Source organism: Hibiscus syriacus, unplaced genomic scaffold (assembly GCF_006381635.1).
Source record: "Hibiscus syriacus cultivar Baekdansim isolate YM2019G1 unplaced genomic scaffold, ASM638163v2 tig00110630_pilon, whole genome shotgun sequence".
Classification (NCBI taxonomy): domain Eukaryota; kingdom Viridiplantae; phylum Streptophyta; class Magnoliopsida; order Malvales; family Malvaceae; genus Hibiscus; species Hibiscus syriacus.
Genome location: NW_024062805.1, coordinates 1232159 through 1249682, shown reverse-complemented (window position 1 = coordinate 1249682; position 17524 = coordinate 1232159). Strand labels below are relative to the sequence as shown.

General features: G+C 37.1%; 1 protein-coding gene across 1 annotated transcript; it reads left to right on the top strand.

Annotated features, from left to right (window-relative positions):
- Window positions 1–264: 264 nt before the first annotated feature.
- LOC120136429 (transcription factor MYB54-like) lies at window positions 265–1731 on the top strand. The gene is made up of 2 exons (XM_039152476.1): window positions 265–552; window positions 892–1731. Exons 1-2 carry the CDS (start codon window positions 369–371, stop codon window positions 1659–1661), a joined length of 954 nt encoding a protein of 317 aa, XP_039008407.1. The 5' UTR covers window positions 265–368; the 3' UTR covers window positions 1662–1731.
- The last annotated feature ends 15793 nt before the right edge of the window (window positions 1732–17524 follow it).

The window sequence follows — 17524 nt, the reverse complement described above, 5'->3', positions numbered from 1 at the left end:
AGGTTCCCTAATCACCAGGCTTGATTTAACGTAATACCATGGCTTAAAACGGTATAAGAAACAGTGATATATATATATATATATATATATATCTATATATATATATATGTATATATATATGTATATATATGTATGTATGTATGTATATATAGAAAGAGAGTTATTGATAGAGTGGTTCATGGGCCAATAGCTAAGAAAAGGGTCAGTCAGTGGTTCTATATAGAGGTACATATGTTTAATGTTGTCGTGTAAAACCAACAAAAGTGACTTCCCATCCATAACCCTAAACCAACCGCACTTTCTTATTCTCTTTCGTTTTCCTTTCTTCCTCCTATTTCTTCTTGGACACTTCCCTTTGGCGGTGCTTGATGACAGACTTATTCCATCACTTATCCATGGAGAATTCCGGTGCAGCTTCCAGTGATGATGCAAGGACTACTTGCCCTAGAGGTCATTGGAGGCCTGCTGAGGATGAAAAACTCAGGCAACTTGTTGAACAGGATGGTGCACAAAACTGGAACTCTATTGCAGAAAAGCTCCGAGGAAGATCAGGTAAATTAATTACTATATTTTTGTTTTTGGTTGATTTTTTTTTATAATCTAGAAGAACTAAAGCATGATTTTCAAGAAAATACCATGACCTTTCCTCTATTATTGAGTTTTTTTATTAGTATTTTAGAGATGTCGTTTATCAGATATCTCCCTTTTACCTAATTAATCAACATCTTAAGTTTTGATGGCACAGGAGAAAGAAGCAATACTTGATTACTTAGTTTTCTTCATCATAATTCATGAAAACTGATTATAAACAAAAAGGAGAATCAATTTCTTTCTTTCTTTCCTTCTTTCTCCTTTCCATTTAATAGTTTTATCCGTATATGCTTATGGTAGGGAAGAGCTGCAGATTGAGGTGGTTTAATCAACTTGACCCTAGAATCAACAGGAGACCGTTTTCTGAAGAAGAAGAAGAAAGGCTCCTTGCAGCACACCGTATTCATGGGAACAAATGGGCACTGATAGCTGGACTGTTTCCTGGTAGAACTGATAATGCAGTGAAGAACCACTGGCATGTTATAATGGCCAGAAAACAAAGGGAACAATCCAAACTTAGCGGGAAGAGAAGCTTTCAAGATGGTCTTAATGATTCCAATCTAATTTCAACTGGTTTTGCCTCAAGGAAATCAAGATTTCAAGATAGTTTTAGCTCGAGAATTGGGTTTAGAGTTGGTAGTTATTTTGAATCCCAAAACCCCAAAAAAGATAAGTTTTTCTCAATCACACCCTCATCTTCAACTTCTTCACCATCTTGGGCATTTTCTTCGTCAACATTGATGGCTTCGAACAATACATCTTTAGCTGAATTATCAAGAAGAGATCATGGTAAAGCTCATTTAATGGCCATGGAGGGCTCAAATACATTAGATCACTCTTTATATAAGCATCATTCAAATGCTTCAGCATACAGCTTCAGGAATTTCAGTGCATTTGGTCTCCCAAACTACAGGAGGGTTGTTCCAAGTTCTTTTTGGTACCATAAACTTGAAAATAACAAAGAAATTAGAGTACCGAGCAATTCCCAGCAGGAGCAAGAAGATGATCCCATCAAAACAAAGGAGGATGTTCCTTTCATAGATTTTCTTGGTGTTGGTATTTCTTCTTGATCATAAAAAGGAAAATCTTTATTAACATATTTGCCTAGTATATATAACAGTTTTAGCTTTGCTTTTTCCAGTGCATCATTAATTTTGATCATACATGTTTTTATCAGGAGTTAAATATTAACATGTTGATCATGCATTTCATATTTACCATGCAAAAAAAACTTCAATGAATACTTAGTTATGGATTAGTTTCAGATAATTCAGTTAAATTATGATGAGTAATATTAATTTGCAGGAAATGATTTTCAGTTCTCCAGGCTAGTGTTCTCGAGAAACTCAATTCTTTTTGGTCCATGTGAATCCTTCAGAGATTCATCATGCATTATCTCTTCTTGTCGCATTCTAGTTTAATGCATCAAAGTGCTAAAAAAAACTACGTTTTCTTTTTTCAGTAATCAGTATCAAGTATTTCTGGAAAAAATAAGTTGCAGTAGAATATATTTTCCTTAAAGTGAAAAGGTGGTGGTGGGAATGCATCCTTTAGGCTTAAGGAAGTTTTCCAAATTCTCCCTTAAACAGCTGGTTGCACCTCTCTACATCAATCAAAACTTTTAAAAAGGAAAATCAGCTTGTTTAGAGCTAAAGCTTTCTTATGGAACTATCGATAGGTCATGTAGAAGTTCTTGACAAAAGTCAGAAAGCATCTTTGTTCATGGCAGTACCGACACATGATTTTATATTAGGGTGAACTTATAATATTTGAGGAGGATGAAAATAAATTATCAATATAAAATAAAAATATATTTAAAATAAATGAGAATTTAAAATTTTTAAAGATAGCCAATGGCCTCAGACTGATCCTGTAAGTATCATCAAAGTTATTTTTAGTTTGTTATTTTTTAATTTGTGTAGATTTTTTTTATTTTTTTATTTTTGTTAAGACAGAAGTTTTATCAATAATATCAAATATATAAAAAAATTTAGCAAGTATCTAGTGATACTAGTTAAGGAATGATTTAAAGAAAGAAAAAATAGATTAATGATTTGTTTTCTCTTCAATGCAGAAAAGTACTGCATGGATTATTACATAATGTTTATAAACCTATTATCATAATACCCTACTAAACCACATATCAGTAAAATGCATGGATTATTAACTGGATCAAGCATTAGGTTTAGTGTATTTGGCTAATTAAGAAAGCCTTCTAGCAAGAATTAGAAACCCTAGTATTTTGTAAATTTATTTCAAGCATCATTGATTGTTGATTTAATGGAAGACTACATTAATTATTGGTTTTCTGAATAAGATTGAATAATAATCGTATCTCTTTGATAATGTTGTAATTGGGAGTGCCTTTGGGTTTCATTGTTACTTAATTAACGAGTATTAAGCAGGGAAATTAGATTAATTGGCTGCTGAGGGACCTTATGTTAAGTTTTTATAACATGAATTAACTAGGAAAGAAAGTTACACCAAATTGAAATTCCTCGTATTCCGTTTCTTTTTTGTCCTCTCGTTTTTCAGGACTTTGTACTAATTAGTCTAGACTGATCCGTGTTGTATGCTTTACTTTGATGGATGAGTCTCCCAATCAGAATTTTTCGTATACATGAGGCCTCGAACTTGAGTCCTACTTAAATGATATCAATTTGCTTACCACTTGAACTAACCTCGTTTGTTAAAATGCATCGAAAGCTTTGACTGTGAGCAGTCAAGTTAAAAAAGGTAAAATACATAAATTGTCACATAATTATAGGGTGCTGCAGTTGTATGAATTGTACATTAGCATGTTGACCGAGATAAGATAAAATTTTATCAAATATCATTTGTGATGTATTTTGTGGATCAACTCTCCGTTTTCATTATGTCGTCGAGTCAATGCTTGCAACATTATATTGTCGAGCCCGTGCTTGAAAGCAACGACAATGCCAGTAGACATCATTAAAGTATAATTTTATCACATCTCAGTCAGTAGGTTATCGTCCAACTCAAATGGTCATCAAATTTTCAACGTAAAGGACAAGTTCGAAACATATGAATAGTCAAGTAACCATTTTGTAGCTTTTAATAGTTGAAGAACTCAATAAAATAACATCATATAGTTTGGAGACAATTTATAACATTGAATAGTCAACTGACTAAAAAACATAGCACTATGTAGTCAAACCAGTTTTGTGCCAGTCCGTTCAATTGTTGAAAACGTCAGTTACTCAGGATGTTATTCATAAAATGGGGCGAAAGTGGTGGATGGCAATTAAAATAGATCTTAAAAGGTTTATGATCGTATCAAGTGGAGTTTTATTGAAGATACATTGGTTGACTTGGGTATTTCAGTAGCCTTGCTCCAAATTATCATGCGTTGTGTATCCTCGGTCTGTACTCGTATCCTTTGGAATGATAGTATGATTGCGGCGTTTACTCCATCTCGGGGTATTCGACAGGGAGACTCATTATCGCCTAATTTATTTGTACTTTGTTTAGAAAGACTAGCTCAGGCTATTCAAAGAATGGTTGTTAGTGGATGTTGGCATCCTTTTTGTACCTCTAGTTCAGTGCCTAGCATCTCTCATTTATTGTTTGCTGATGACATGATACTTTTTGCTGAGGTGTCTTGTGACCAAGGGGAAGTGATTCGCTCTGTACTTTATAAATTTCGTTTGGCCTCGGGACAAAATGTGAGTGTGGCGAAGATTACTTTGTTTTTCTCTAGGAATGTCCTTCAAAGATTAAGTGATCAAATCAGTACTGCGTTTGGGTACTCTCTGGTGTCGAACTTAGGGAAGTATCTTGGAGTTCCTTTGTTGCATGGGCGAGTTTCAAAAGCTATGTATCAGTACCTGATCAAGATGGTTTGAGACAGATTGAGCGGTTGAAAAATGCGGTCACTTTCTTTTGTCGGTAGAGTGACACTAGCGAAAACAGTTTTAGCTCATCTTCCTTATATACAATGCAGTTTTCGATTATTCCAAGGCGAGTTTTGTGGTGAAATTGAGTGTCTAATTATATGTTTTATTAGGGGTTATCCCTGAAGGTCTTGGCGATGTTCATCTTGTCAAATGGAATAATGTTTGTCAACCGACAAAGTTTGATGGCCTTGGGTTTCGGAAGCTTGAGAAACAAAATGACGTTTTTAATGAAACTGACATTTAATATTTTAGCTAAAAAGGATCAATTATGGGTGCGATTCCTTCGAGCTAAGTAAAAATGCTTGGATGGTATTCCAGATACTATTCGGGGCTCTCGGTGTTCTAAACTTTGGATAGGACTGGAATTTGTTGGGTCTGATGTTCGGAGGAATATAAGTTGTTATGTGGGTAATGGTCGAATGATTGCCTTCTGGTTCGATGCTTGGCATGATAATTGTGGACCTCTTATTGATCACGTTGTTGCAACTGGGGCGATTGGTATGAATCGGGTCATGGTGTTCGATATGGTTGATGCTAATGAAAATTGATGTTGGTCTCAGTTCAACTTCTTTTTCCTTTTGAATGCGTCGTTAAAAACTGCGGCAAAAAAGGGCCAAAGACTCATTTTGCTTATGATACGTTAGGTTGAAGTCTTCGGGATGATCGTCAATTCACTATGAAATCGGCTTATGAGTTCTCTGTTGGTCATCCTAATGTGGTTGAGGAGAAAGTCTGGCCTATCCTACATATGTTTCGAGGAGAAAATTACGTTATTTTTATGGTTGGTTTGTAAGGGCCGAGTTCTAACGAATGTCGAACGAGCAATGCGACACATTACTGATATTAGGTGCCCATCATACTTTTATTGTAACATCCTAATCTGATATGAACCGGAGATCGATGAACTAGAGTATATTACATGGTACCACCGAAGTGAGTAACCCAAAATTATTCTTTAAAACATTTGTCAAACATCATATAAAACCATTCATCAAAGTTGTAAAATAAAAACATGTTATTCAAATTTACAAATATGCGGATCTCCCAAAATACATCCCAGAGGTACAAATAAAGTATATCAAAAATAGAGTTATGACTGAATAAAAAGGGATCTACGAATAGTACATGCCCTCTAAATATGGCTAAAGATGTACTCTAAAGCCTCTATGAGTCTGGAATCACTGGTGACAATAAGCTTCTCGAAAATCTCGTAAGATCTTGTGCACGAAAAACACATTCCGAACGGTGAGTTTTTTAGCTCAGTTTCACACTAATAATTGTACTATACTACGTGCATTCACTATATGAGCATTGTAGTGCAATATGTACGAACATATAAAGATACTAACATGCAAAGCTAAGGTAGGCATCAGGGTGCGGTAAGAGGGTTCTACATCTCAGAACACACACCCCTCTAGCCTACCTAAGATACCCTTGGGTATCTGGGTGAGATCCGGAACTGCATCGGAAATGTACACCCTGCTAGCTCACTCCTGAGAGTCTCGGCGCATCTGCGCCCAGCCTATAACTGAAGTACCTAAGCACTAGCTGAGTTATATCCGAAAAATCTAACATGCAAGACGATCTTCATACTGCTAAAGTGACTCGGATATCCTGGTTGTTTCCCGACCATCACACAAAGGATAGTTTTATATTATCTTAATTGGTATCGTTCCTAGCTGTAATTGTATTCATTATTGTTCTCAATTGTAGTCTTATTTAGTGAAGTTTTGATATTGTTAGGCACCTTTATCCCACCCCTTAATCAATTGGGTTTCTTATCCAATTCAGTATGCTGATACCGATACTGAGTCATTCAGTATCGATACTGACACTTGAGTATCAATATCTACTTTTGATACCGATATAAAATTATCTACTGAAATTTGAGAAAACTAGACAGTATGATACCCTTAGCTAGAGTATTGATGCTTCTGGAATGGGGTATCGATACCACCTGAGTATCGATACAAAATTTTCTTTGATGTTTGAAATTTAATTCAGTATCGATATACTTATTAAATGTATCGATACCCTACTCTTACTATTGATACTCCCATGAGTACCGATACCACAAATGGGCTATTGGAATCTATAAATTGAACATGGTATCGATACTCCACCCTTATGTATCGATACCCAACGAACAATATCGATACAAGAAGAATGGGTATCAATACTCCCAACATAAACCCCCTATTTTAGGCTATCTGAAGAACAATATCAGTATTGTTCGTCCAATACCGATTCCTAAATCCATAAATACTTTGTTTGAGTACAAAAAATGACATCCTACTTTTCTTAAACATCCCACAGAGGTTCCCAGATGTTATTGGAGTCGTATGTATGTTAAGAGGGGTAATTATAAGCCAATTAATATGCTTAAAAACACCATATATTGAAATTTACCTTGAACATGCTTGTATGCTTCATAAATCTTGCAAACTAACCAAACACATATCGTGATACACCTGGTAGAGAGTGTTACAAGCGTGTTAAGCTTTCTCCAACCTCTTTCACTAAACACAATCATGAAATTGATTACTAATCCTTCTAGAGGCTTAGGTAGGGTAGAGGTATGATTCTTAAACTCTAAAATTGTATTAAGAACACCAATGAACGTCTAAACCTAAAACCCATCTTAAACCCCCACCTAAGGTTTTAATGGCCAAAACATGAAAGAAAGAGCTTGAATGAAAGCTTGGGAAATGAAGATTACAACCCTTACCTTTCTAAATCAGAGAAATAAAAATGCCCTTTTTAACTTCAATTCTGCTCAATCCAAGCCAATTCCACTCAAAGTTTGATTAAGGCTTCTATAAGCTAATGGGTTTATTCAAGGCCCTCTCGGGTTAGGCCAAACTCCTAACTCGAGTTTTGGGGTGTTACAACTCTATCCTCTTGAAAAGAAATTTCATTCTCGAAATTTACCTAGATAGAAAAGGTGTGGATACTGATGTAACACCCCAAAGTCCAGTTAACAGTTTTGGGTTTACCGAGAGGTAAGTGGACCCCGTAAATTTTCTAAAGTTAAAGCCTTTATATATATCCTTTCATTTCATTCTCCTCATTTCTCTATTTTTTCTTATTATCCTCTCTAAGGATTTATCCAAGGTAAGAGTTTAAGCCTTTTCATGCTCCATTTTCGTTCATAATTCCTCCATCAACGTTGTTTTAATGTTTCAAGCCATGGGGTTTTATAGCTAAAGAGAAAAGTTGAGAGAAACCATTTAATTCACTAAGAAAAGGAGTTTGGCTAAGCAAGAGGCTTTATTTCGGGATCCTAGCAACGAGGTAGTATTTATAATCCTTTGGAGTATTAAGTTTTCATAAATCACAAGAAATTGCTAAGATTTTAGTAATCAATCATTTTAGTGTTTATATTTCATATCAAGATCAAATCATATTTTAGAGGTTAAAAAGTCATTTTTATGCTACTTTAAGACCTTAATTAACTCCCTAAATCTTTAGCACTTGATTAGAAACCAAGCTATAGCCTTTAGGATGGTTTTTGGGTGATTTCCCTAGCCTAAATAACCATTTTCAAGTTTAAGTATCGATACTGGGATAACAATATTGACATTGGTTAAATTGGGGTAAAATTTAGGGTTTGAGTTGGGAGTATCAATACTACCAGGGAGAGTATCGATACTGCCCCTGTAATATCGATACTCAGGGTGATAGTATCAATACTAAGGCCTCAATTTTGCACCAGAATGCATTTTTGGTACCGATACTCATAGGAGTATTGATAATTGATCTAGGGTATCGATACTGCAAGTAGAGTATTGATACTACTCACTTTGGGAGGTCTGATTTGACCAGGTTAAGGCTTGTAAAAGCTAGGGATGATCCAAATTAGTAATACTTAGTCCGTGAGGGATAAAAAGAGCCAAGGGGAGCCCAAATGCATTCGTAAGAGTGGGTTACAATAGAAGTACGCAAAGCATTCAAGTTTCTTCAGTCGACCACGTATACAGATGATTGAGAACAAGGATTATTGTAAAGGGATGTACTGACCAGCGATATAATGAGCAAGTCAGTTTCAAAAATAGCAAAAAGTGTATGTTACAATAACGTCAGTAAACCTAGGACGTGAGTCGCCCTTTCAATCAAAAGGGTATTGAAAGGAAGTTCAATAAGAGTGATATGGGTGTCGCTACTCAGAGTTGAACCCGAGTAGGATATCAGGCAAGAGAATATTGCATCCAGTAAGGAATGATGTAGAAATCATCATAAAACCCAAGAATGTGTAAAGGCTTCACTAGAATCAGAGAATGACTAAAACGCCCTTAGGTATCGAATGACTCGAATAGAACAATCTAGTAGATAATAACAGCTACAAATCATTAAGCTTTCGCATAACGTTCTAAGCGAGAGAACAAACGAGATATCATCCAGAGTGAGGATGATCTCACCATAGTGAGTCCAGTTATGCTAGGGTTTACCCAGGTTACCTTAGTTACCTTAGTGGGGCATTATCAGTGCTTGAGGCATTTCAAGAGTAAACGAGGGCCCAAGGCCCGAACACTTATGAGGAGTCAGTTAGAAATGTTAGAGATGTGTGGCCTCTGACCTTAGGTATGCACGTATAGTCACCTCAGTCCAGTCAGGCGGTGACAATCATCTAGTGGTATTGGATATCCGAGAACACCTAAAGCAAGTGTGCGAGGTACTTTTGCAATTGACTATAGGCGCAAGATCCTACATTCACGAGGGGTAGGTTGGCAGGTGTGATGTCCTTACCCGAATACACCACACTAAGTGCGTGAGGCACTTCGACGGCTAATTTGGGTGCGAGGCCTAACACTCGCGAGGGGTGATTTATCCATATGTGACATCCACAATTGCTAATGTCTGATGGCTTTATGACACCAAATACTAGTTAGTATTGCATATAGATAGTACATAGTCGAACCCGATAGAGGTGTACTCATGGCGAGGCTCTTGTGTGATGACTAAGGGAAGTGTGAGACCCCCATTTTAGTGGAAATCATAAAGCCTGAAGTAAGTAGTACTTGATCAAGATCATGCATGTTCCTACTTCTTTGTACCTAATATTTAGCATGCTTATGTTTATGGAACTCTTAATGATGCTTTAGATTAACGTTTATACTATTGGGATTTGTAAGCTCAATCTTCAAATGTTTTTCGTTGGCAGGTTAATAGCTGGAGCAGTTCGTGGAGCAAGATCGTAGTGGGCTTCCAGCATCTCCTTCAGAGTACCATACTGTAGCTTTAATGGGCATGTGTATTCATATAACCTTACTATGTGTTTAAGTTGTAAACCTTTAGATGTATTATTTTTATTTTAAATTATGTGTCATGGAGCTCCATTTTATAAAATGTTTAAAGTATCAATCATGTATGTTTTAATTATGATACTATTTTTAAAAGAGAATGGGCAAGTTTTGAAAATCAGGGGTTGCCTCGATAGTCCAATGTGGCATTTTAGGCCCAATCGGGTCTAAGGTGTTACAACTAAAGGTGTATGTCTTCCTTGGTTTCTCAAGTTGCTTCTTCAACTCCATGGTTCCTCCACTGAACCTTTACTAAAGGAATCCTCTTATTCCTCGGCTCCTTAACATCCTATACTAATATCCTGATCGTTTCTTCTTTATAAGTCAAATGTTGGCTCACCATCGGTCTGCTCCAAAGGTATGACATAGGGAGGGTTCGAATGGTATCTCCTAAGCATGGATATATGGTACACGTTGTGGATGCATTCTGACTTTGATGGTAAAATTAGCCGGTAAGCCACTGGTCCAACTCTCTCTAGTATCTCGTAAGGTCCTATAAAGCGCGGGGTCCACTTTCTCTTGCGCTCAAAATAAAGTACCTTATTCTAAGGGAAAACCTTGAGGAATATCCTGTCCCCCATTGCGAACTCAATATCCTTACACTTTAGGTCTGCATAAGATCTATGTCTATCGAAGTCTTCTCTCAATCAACCATGAATTAACCAGACCTTCTCTTCGATTTCTCTTATTAAGTCGGGAGCCACTATCTTACCCTCGTTGAGCTTTGTCCAACATAGCGGTGTCCTACACTTGTGACCGTACAAGTCTTCGTACAGAGTCATCTAAATGCTCGATTGAAAGTTGTTATTATAAACAAAATCCACTAACAATAAGTGGTCTTCCCAACCACCCTCAAGTTCTATAATGGCGTACCTAAGCTTGTCCTATAAGATCTGAATGACACATTATGACTAGCCATTTGTCAGAGGATGGAAAGTGGTACTGAAGTGTAGTTTGGTGCCATAAAGTGCTTTCCAGAATCAAAAAGTGAAACTTGAGTCTCTGTCAAAATAATAGAAGTCAGTACCTCGTGCAACCTCACTATCTCACGGATGTACAACTAAGCTAACCTCTCTAAGTATAATCCATCTTAACTAGGAGGAAATGAGCTGACATGGTTAAGCGGTCTACTATTATCCAAACTGCATCATGTCTTTATTTGGTCATTGGTAACCTGATCAAAAAGTCCTTGGTCACCCTATCCCATTTCCACTAAGGTATCTGAATAGGCTGAAGTAACTTGAAGGAACCTGGTGTTCCATTTTCACCTAATGACACACTAAGCATCTAGCGACAAACTCATACACTTCCCTTTTCATCTTCGGCCACTAATACAATTATCAAAGCTCTTGGTACATCTTAATACTACCTAGGTGAACAATTAGTGGGTTGCAATGCACCTGATTAAGAATATTATTACATAATTGGGCATCTACGGTACACATAACTGACCCTTATAGTAAAAAGAGTCCTCATCGCACAACTTAAAACCTAGTGCCTCACCTTAATGAATTTGCCTTACGTAGGCTATTAATAGACCATCTAAACCTAGTAATCACTTGGTCTCACTCACTAGTTTAGGTTCAACTCGCAATTCAGCTAATAACCCACCTTCACTAGTCAGACTGAAGTATGACAGTAAGGCTCGTAATTATATCATTGACTTCTTACTCGAGGCATCAAGAACCACATTTTCCTTTCCTATGAGGTATTCGGACAATCATAGTCCTTCAACAAATCAACCCACCTTCATTGTTCTATGTTCAACTCCTTCTAAATGAGTAGGTATTTAAGGATTTTGTGATTGGTGAAGATATGACATTTCTCCCCAAAGAGGTAATGCCACCAAACTGTCAAGGAAAACACTACTATTGGTAGCTCTAGGTCATGGGTGGGGTAATTATGCTCGTGTGGCCTAAGCTAGCTGGATTTGTAAGCTATAACCTTACCCTTCTATATCAAGACACATTGTAAACCATTCAAAGAAATGTCACTAAAATTGATGAAATCTTTTCTTGACTCTGACTAAGTCACATCAGGGGCCTGAGTTAGAATGGTCTTCAACTATTTGAAGATCTTTTGTCATTTCTCATCCCACATAAAATGAACTCCCTTCTGAAGTAGTTTAGTCATTGAAGTAGTTTAGTCATTGAGGTAGCTATCATGGAGAACCCTTTTACAAATTGAAGATAGTACACAGTAAGAGACAAGAAACTACACAGTTCGGATACATTCCTGGTAGCTTTTACTCAACAATGGCCTGAATCATTTGAGGGTCAACTCAGATGCCTTCTATTGATACAACATAAACCAAAAAGGAAACTTTCGACAACTAAAACTCGCTCTTCTCAAACTTAGTGTATAGTTGTCGCTCCCAAAGTTTTTACAAAATGATACAGAGATGTTGGTCATGTTCCTCCTGTGATCGCAAGTACATAAGGATGTCGTCTATGAAAACCACTACGAACTGATCTAAGTACGGGTGGAAGACGTGATTCATCAAGTCCATAAATGTCATCGGGGTATCGATAAGTCCAAACGGCATTACCAAGAATTCATTGCGATCGTACCTCATCCTAAAAGTTGTGTTTGCTACATCGATATTCTTGACTTTCAACTAATAGTAACCTCGCTGCAAGTTGGTATTGGAGAATAAATACGCTCCCTTAAGTTGGTCGAAGAGGCCATCTATTCTAGGGAGATGATAATGGTTCTTGATGGTTATCTTGTTCAACTATCTATAGTTGATATATAACCTCATTAACCCATTATTCTTCTTGAAAAGCAAGACCTTTAAGTCCTTCAGTCCTGTCGGTACCATGTTGCAGGGTGCAGTGGACACCAGAGGTGAACCTAGTAATACTTCAATGTTGAACTCTAATTCATGGTCAAGTGGTAAACCCAACAAGTGTTTAGACCGGGATGTCCTGGAGTGTTGGGGTTAAGATTCTGGTATCGACCACGTAGGCCAAAAAGGCTTCATATCCCTAGTCGATCAACTATTGAGCCTTTATGGCTGACACAATCCTTGACTAACCTGACTTTTCACTGGTCATCACTAACCTTATACCATTGTCTGCACTGAGCATGAGTTGCCTAGCTTTGCACTTCAAACTTATGTCATGCTTAGATAACCAGTCCATGTTGAATGTCATGTCAAATTCTAAAAAGGGTAACTCCATCAAGTCAACTATAATATCTGACCCTGGAATTCTACTAGACACCACCAATGAACATTGTTAACCAGAACTTCTAGACCTAAAAGGTTGGACACTCAGACTCCTATCTCTAAGTCCTCTACTGGGATGTTTGTCTCACAAACTAACAATAAATAAATGTAGGAGTGGGTGGAACCTAGGTCTATCAATACGGCAACTGGAATAGAAAATATTGTAAATGTACCTGATATCACATATGTCATATCACACTCCTCACGGGCTCTCACTGTATACTGTCTGGAGCTACCATCGGCTCAACACCGACTATTGATATCATCCCTCTTTTGTGCTACCTAGAAACAATGCCAACACCCCTCGAAATCCCCCCAGCCTCGCTAAACGAATGTTGTAGACCTATGGGTCAAAATAGGAGCTATATTCTGATTCCTTAGGCAATCCTTGATGACGTGATACAAGAAGATACAACTGAAGTAACCCCTCGACACCTACTGGCTTGACCCTGGAGGCCTCCTTCCACACGAAATACAAATCGGGTGGGTAAAGACCTTGGTTATACCACTTACATTCATTTTGAAAAATGACGTTAAAGTCCTTCTACGAGGCTCGAATCTAACTTCACGATCAAAACTCTACCTTAGCCTCCTAGACGGACTTGAAATGGACCTCCACGATCCTTAGAAGTCTCTGGATCTCTTAGCTAACTTTTGAGAGGACTTTGTTGGCTTGGTCGCACTTTTAGTTTGTCCCACAGTCTCACTAACTTACCCAACTCTCTAATTCATGACCCTCTTGACCGTCTTTTCCTGGTGGGATAGCTCGGAAAAGACCCTAGGTGGGTCGGTGGTGAGGTGCGAAAGGATATTGAGATATAAGCCCTCTCTAAATCTATGATAATGGTGGCCTTATATCGAAACCAAATCTGGGGTGTATCTACTCATTCGAATGAACTCATTCAAATGAACTCCTGCTCATACTCAATAATTATTCTGTTTCCCTAAACAAAATGAATAAATTGGTCCCTTAAATCATCCTATGGGCCTTCCCGATGTACTTATGGTATAACTCATATAGAAAATACTCCCATGACGGTCTCTCTAGCTCCAGTGCCATCTCTATCATCTCTCGCCAATCTATAGGGTTACCCTTAAGTAAGGCGATGATGTATTATAGTTTATCCTCATGGGTAAGATCCAACTGAATGAGTGTGCAATGAGTCTCCTTGAGCTACTAATCTACTGTGATGAGGTCATCACCCTAGATCCAAAGAAGTTTGTTGTATTATAGCGATGGAGACGCTCTATAGGGACTCCTATGATGATATTACTATCGGGGCTAGAGGCGCTGATAGAGGATGTCATATAGTTGATACCTTAGGTATGGCATAAACTATCTACCTAATGTCCGAGGTCAAGTCTCTTCTGTGATCTTAAATTGCTTAGAATTTAGGATGAACTCGTGACTTGTATCCGCGACTAATGAGGCATGACTCTCGTTCCTACCATTCTAAATATCAGCTGGATCACTGGCCATGAGTTTTTCTAAAATTAAGAGAGATAAGGAGGTTATTATCGTCTTTCCATACATTAAAGTACTCTTGACACTCTAGAGGCATGTACATATATATACACTGATTGACTCTATCCTAGGAGTCTTAAGAATGACTGAACCTGAGGCTCTAATACCATTGAATTTAAAACCATAATCCGATATGAACCGAAGCTCGATGGACTAGATTATTACATGGGACCACTAAAGTGGCAAACCTAAATTTTTTTTCTTTAAAACATTTTTCAAACATCATATAAAACCGTTCATTAAAGTTTTAAAATAAAAACATGATATTAAAGTTTACAAATATGAGAAACTCCAAAAATATATCCCAAAGTTAAAAATAAAGTATATAAAAATATAGTTACGACTGAATACAAAGGTGTCTACAAACAGTACATGCCCTTCTAAATATGACTCAAGATGTATTCTGAAGCCTTAACGGGTTCAGAATCACTGCTCACTATAACCTCATTGATAATCTTCTATCTTACAAACAAAAACACATTCTGAATGTTGTGCTTACAAGCTCGATGCCACACTAATAATTGTATTATACTACGTGTATGCACTACATAAGTATAATAGTAGCATAGGTACGAATATGTAAGGATGCTAACATGCAAAGCTGAGGTAGGTATCATGGTGTGGTCGGAGGATTTTGTATCTCCAAACACACACCCCTCTATCCTACTTAAGATACCTTTGGGTATCTAGGTGTGATCCGAAATTGCATCGAAGATGTAAACCATACTAGCTCACTCTTGAGAGTCTTGGGAATCTTTAATAGTCAGCAAATGAAGTGCCTTAGAACTAACTGAGTTATATCTAGATATTCTAACATGCAAGACGATCGTCATAACACTAAAGTGACTCGGGTGTTTTGACTATATCTTGAGCGTCTCATAAAGACTAATTTTATGTTATCTTAATTGGTATCATTCTTATATGTAACTATATTTATTAATATTCTCACTTGTAGTATTATTAAGTGAAGTTATGGTATTGTTAGGCCCCCTTATCCCACCCTTTAATCAATTGTGTTTCTTACCCAATTCAGTACGCTGGTACCAATACTAAGCCCTTCAGTAACGATACTGACCTTTGAGTTTTGATACCCACTTTTGGTACCAATACTAAAATTAGCTACTATAGTCTGAGGAAACTGGACAATATCAATACCCTTAACTAAAGTACCGATACTTCTGAACTACGATACCGATACTTCTGAACTACGGTATCGATACCATCATAAGTATTGATACCAAAATTTTCTTTGATGTTTAAAATTTAATTCAATACTGATACCCTTACTGAATGTATTGATATCCTACCCTCAGTATCGATACTCCCATGGGTACCAACACCAAAATATGCTACTAGAATTTGTAAACTAAACATGGTATCGATACTTCACCCTTGAGTATAGATACCCAACGAATAATATCAATACTCAAATAATGAGTATCGATACTCCCATCATAAAACCCTTTGTTTTAAGCTAACTAAAGAACAATATCAATACTATTCATCTAATATTGATACCTAAATCTCGAAATGCTTTGTTTGAGCATGAAAATAACATTTCACTTTCCCCAAACATCCCACTAAGGTTCCTAAATGTTATTGGAGTCTTATGTATGTTAAGAGGGACCATGATAGGCCAACTAACATGTTGAAAAACACTATATACTGAATTACCATGAATATGCTTGTATGCTTCATAACTCATGCAAACTAACTAAATGCATCTAGTGATCTATTGGTGGTAGAGATAAGTTATAAGCATGTTACCTTGAACCCTAAGATATTTAAAAAGTCCTTAACTCATCTAAGTACCAACTTATCATTGCCTCTCGCCTTGGAGATTTCTCCAACCTCTTTCATTAAACACAAGGAAGGAAACAGACTATTATTCCTCATAGAGGCTTAGGTAGGTAGAAATATGATACATAAACTCTAAAATCGCATTAGGAACACTAATAAACCTCAACCTAAAACCCATCTTAAACCCCCACCTAAGGTTTTAATGGCCAAAACATGAAAAAAGGAGCCTGAAAGATGAAGATTACAACCCTTACCTTGTGAAATCAAACCGACGATGTTGGATGACAAAGTTAATGCCTTTCACGAAGTTATAAAGAAGATGAACGGGAGTGCTTTAGAGGAAGAATAAGATAAACTTTTGGAAAATGGGAGGGGGCATGTTGCACTGTTACATCATCATTCTTAATGATTTATAGCCTTTGAACCTTTAAATGAGATAATCACTTTCTTGATCCCTCATATTTTGGTCACTAAGTATAAATACCATTTTTATCTTCAACTGGGCTCAATCCAAGCCCAATTCCACTCAAACTTGGACTAAGGCTTACTATAATCTTATAGGTTTATTCAAGGCTCTCTCGAGTTAGCCTGAAACTTCTAACCTGGGTTTTGAGGTGTTATATTTATCCAGATGATGACTTGGATAATATGTTTTGACTGTGCACTACGACCAAGGCTACTTGGGGTTCTCTTGTTCGAAGATATCATCTTCATGAGTTTTTAACAATGCATCTCAAGGAGTGGATTGTTTTGAATCTTAGGGATGCCATAGTTTTTTCCAGACATACTACACATTGGGATGCATTTCTTGGTTCCATAATTTGGATTTTATGGATTTATCGTAATTCGATAACATTTGACTCACCTTTGGCTGATAATTGTTCTATTGTTGATAGGAGCAAACAGTTGGTGGATAGTTTTGCTCGAGCATGGAGCTTACGTTTCAATCGTGATCGTGTCAATTAATAAAAAGAGGTTGGTTCGTCTTGTTAGCTTCTTGCCCCGTATGATTGGTTGAAGGTTAACATAAATGGAGCTCGGAGGATAGTGATAGGACATGCATCATGTGGAGGAATCATACGCAACCATGGTGGTGATTGGCAGTTAAGTTTCTCTAAGTTCATCGACTTTTGCTCAGTTGTGGGGGCTGAATTATAGGGGT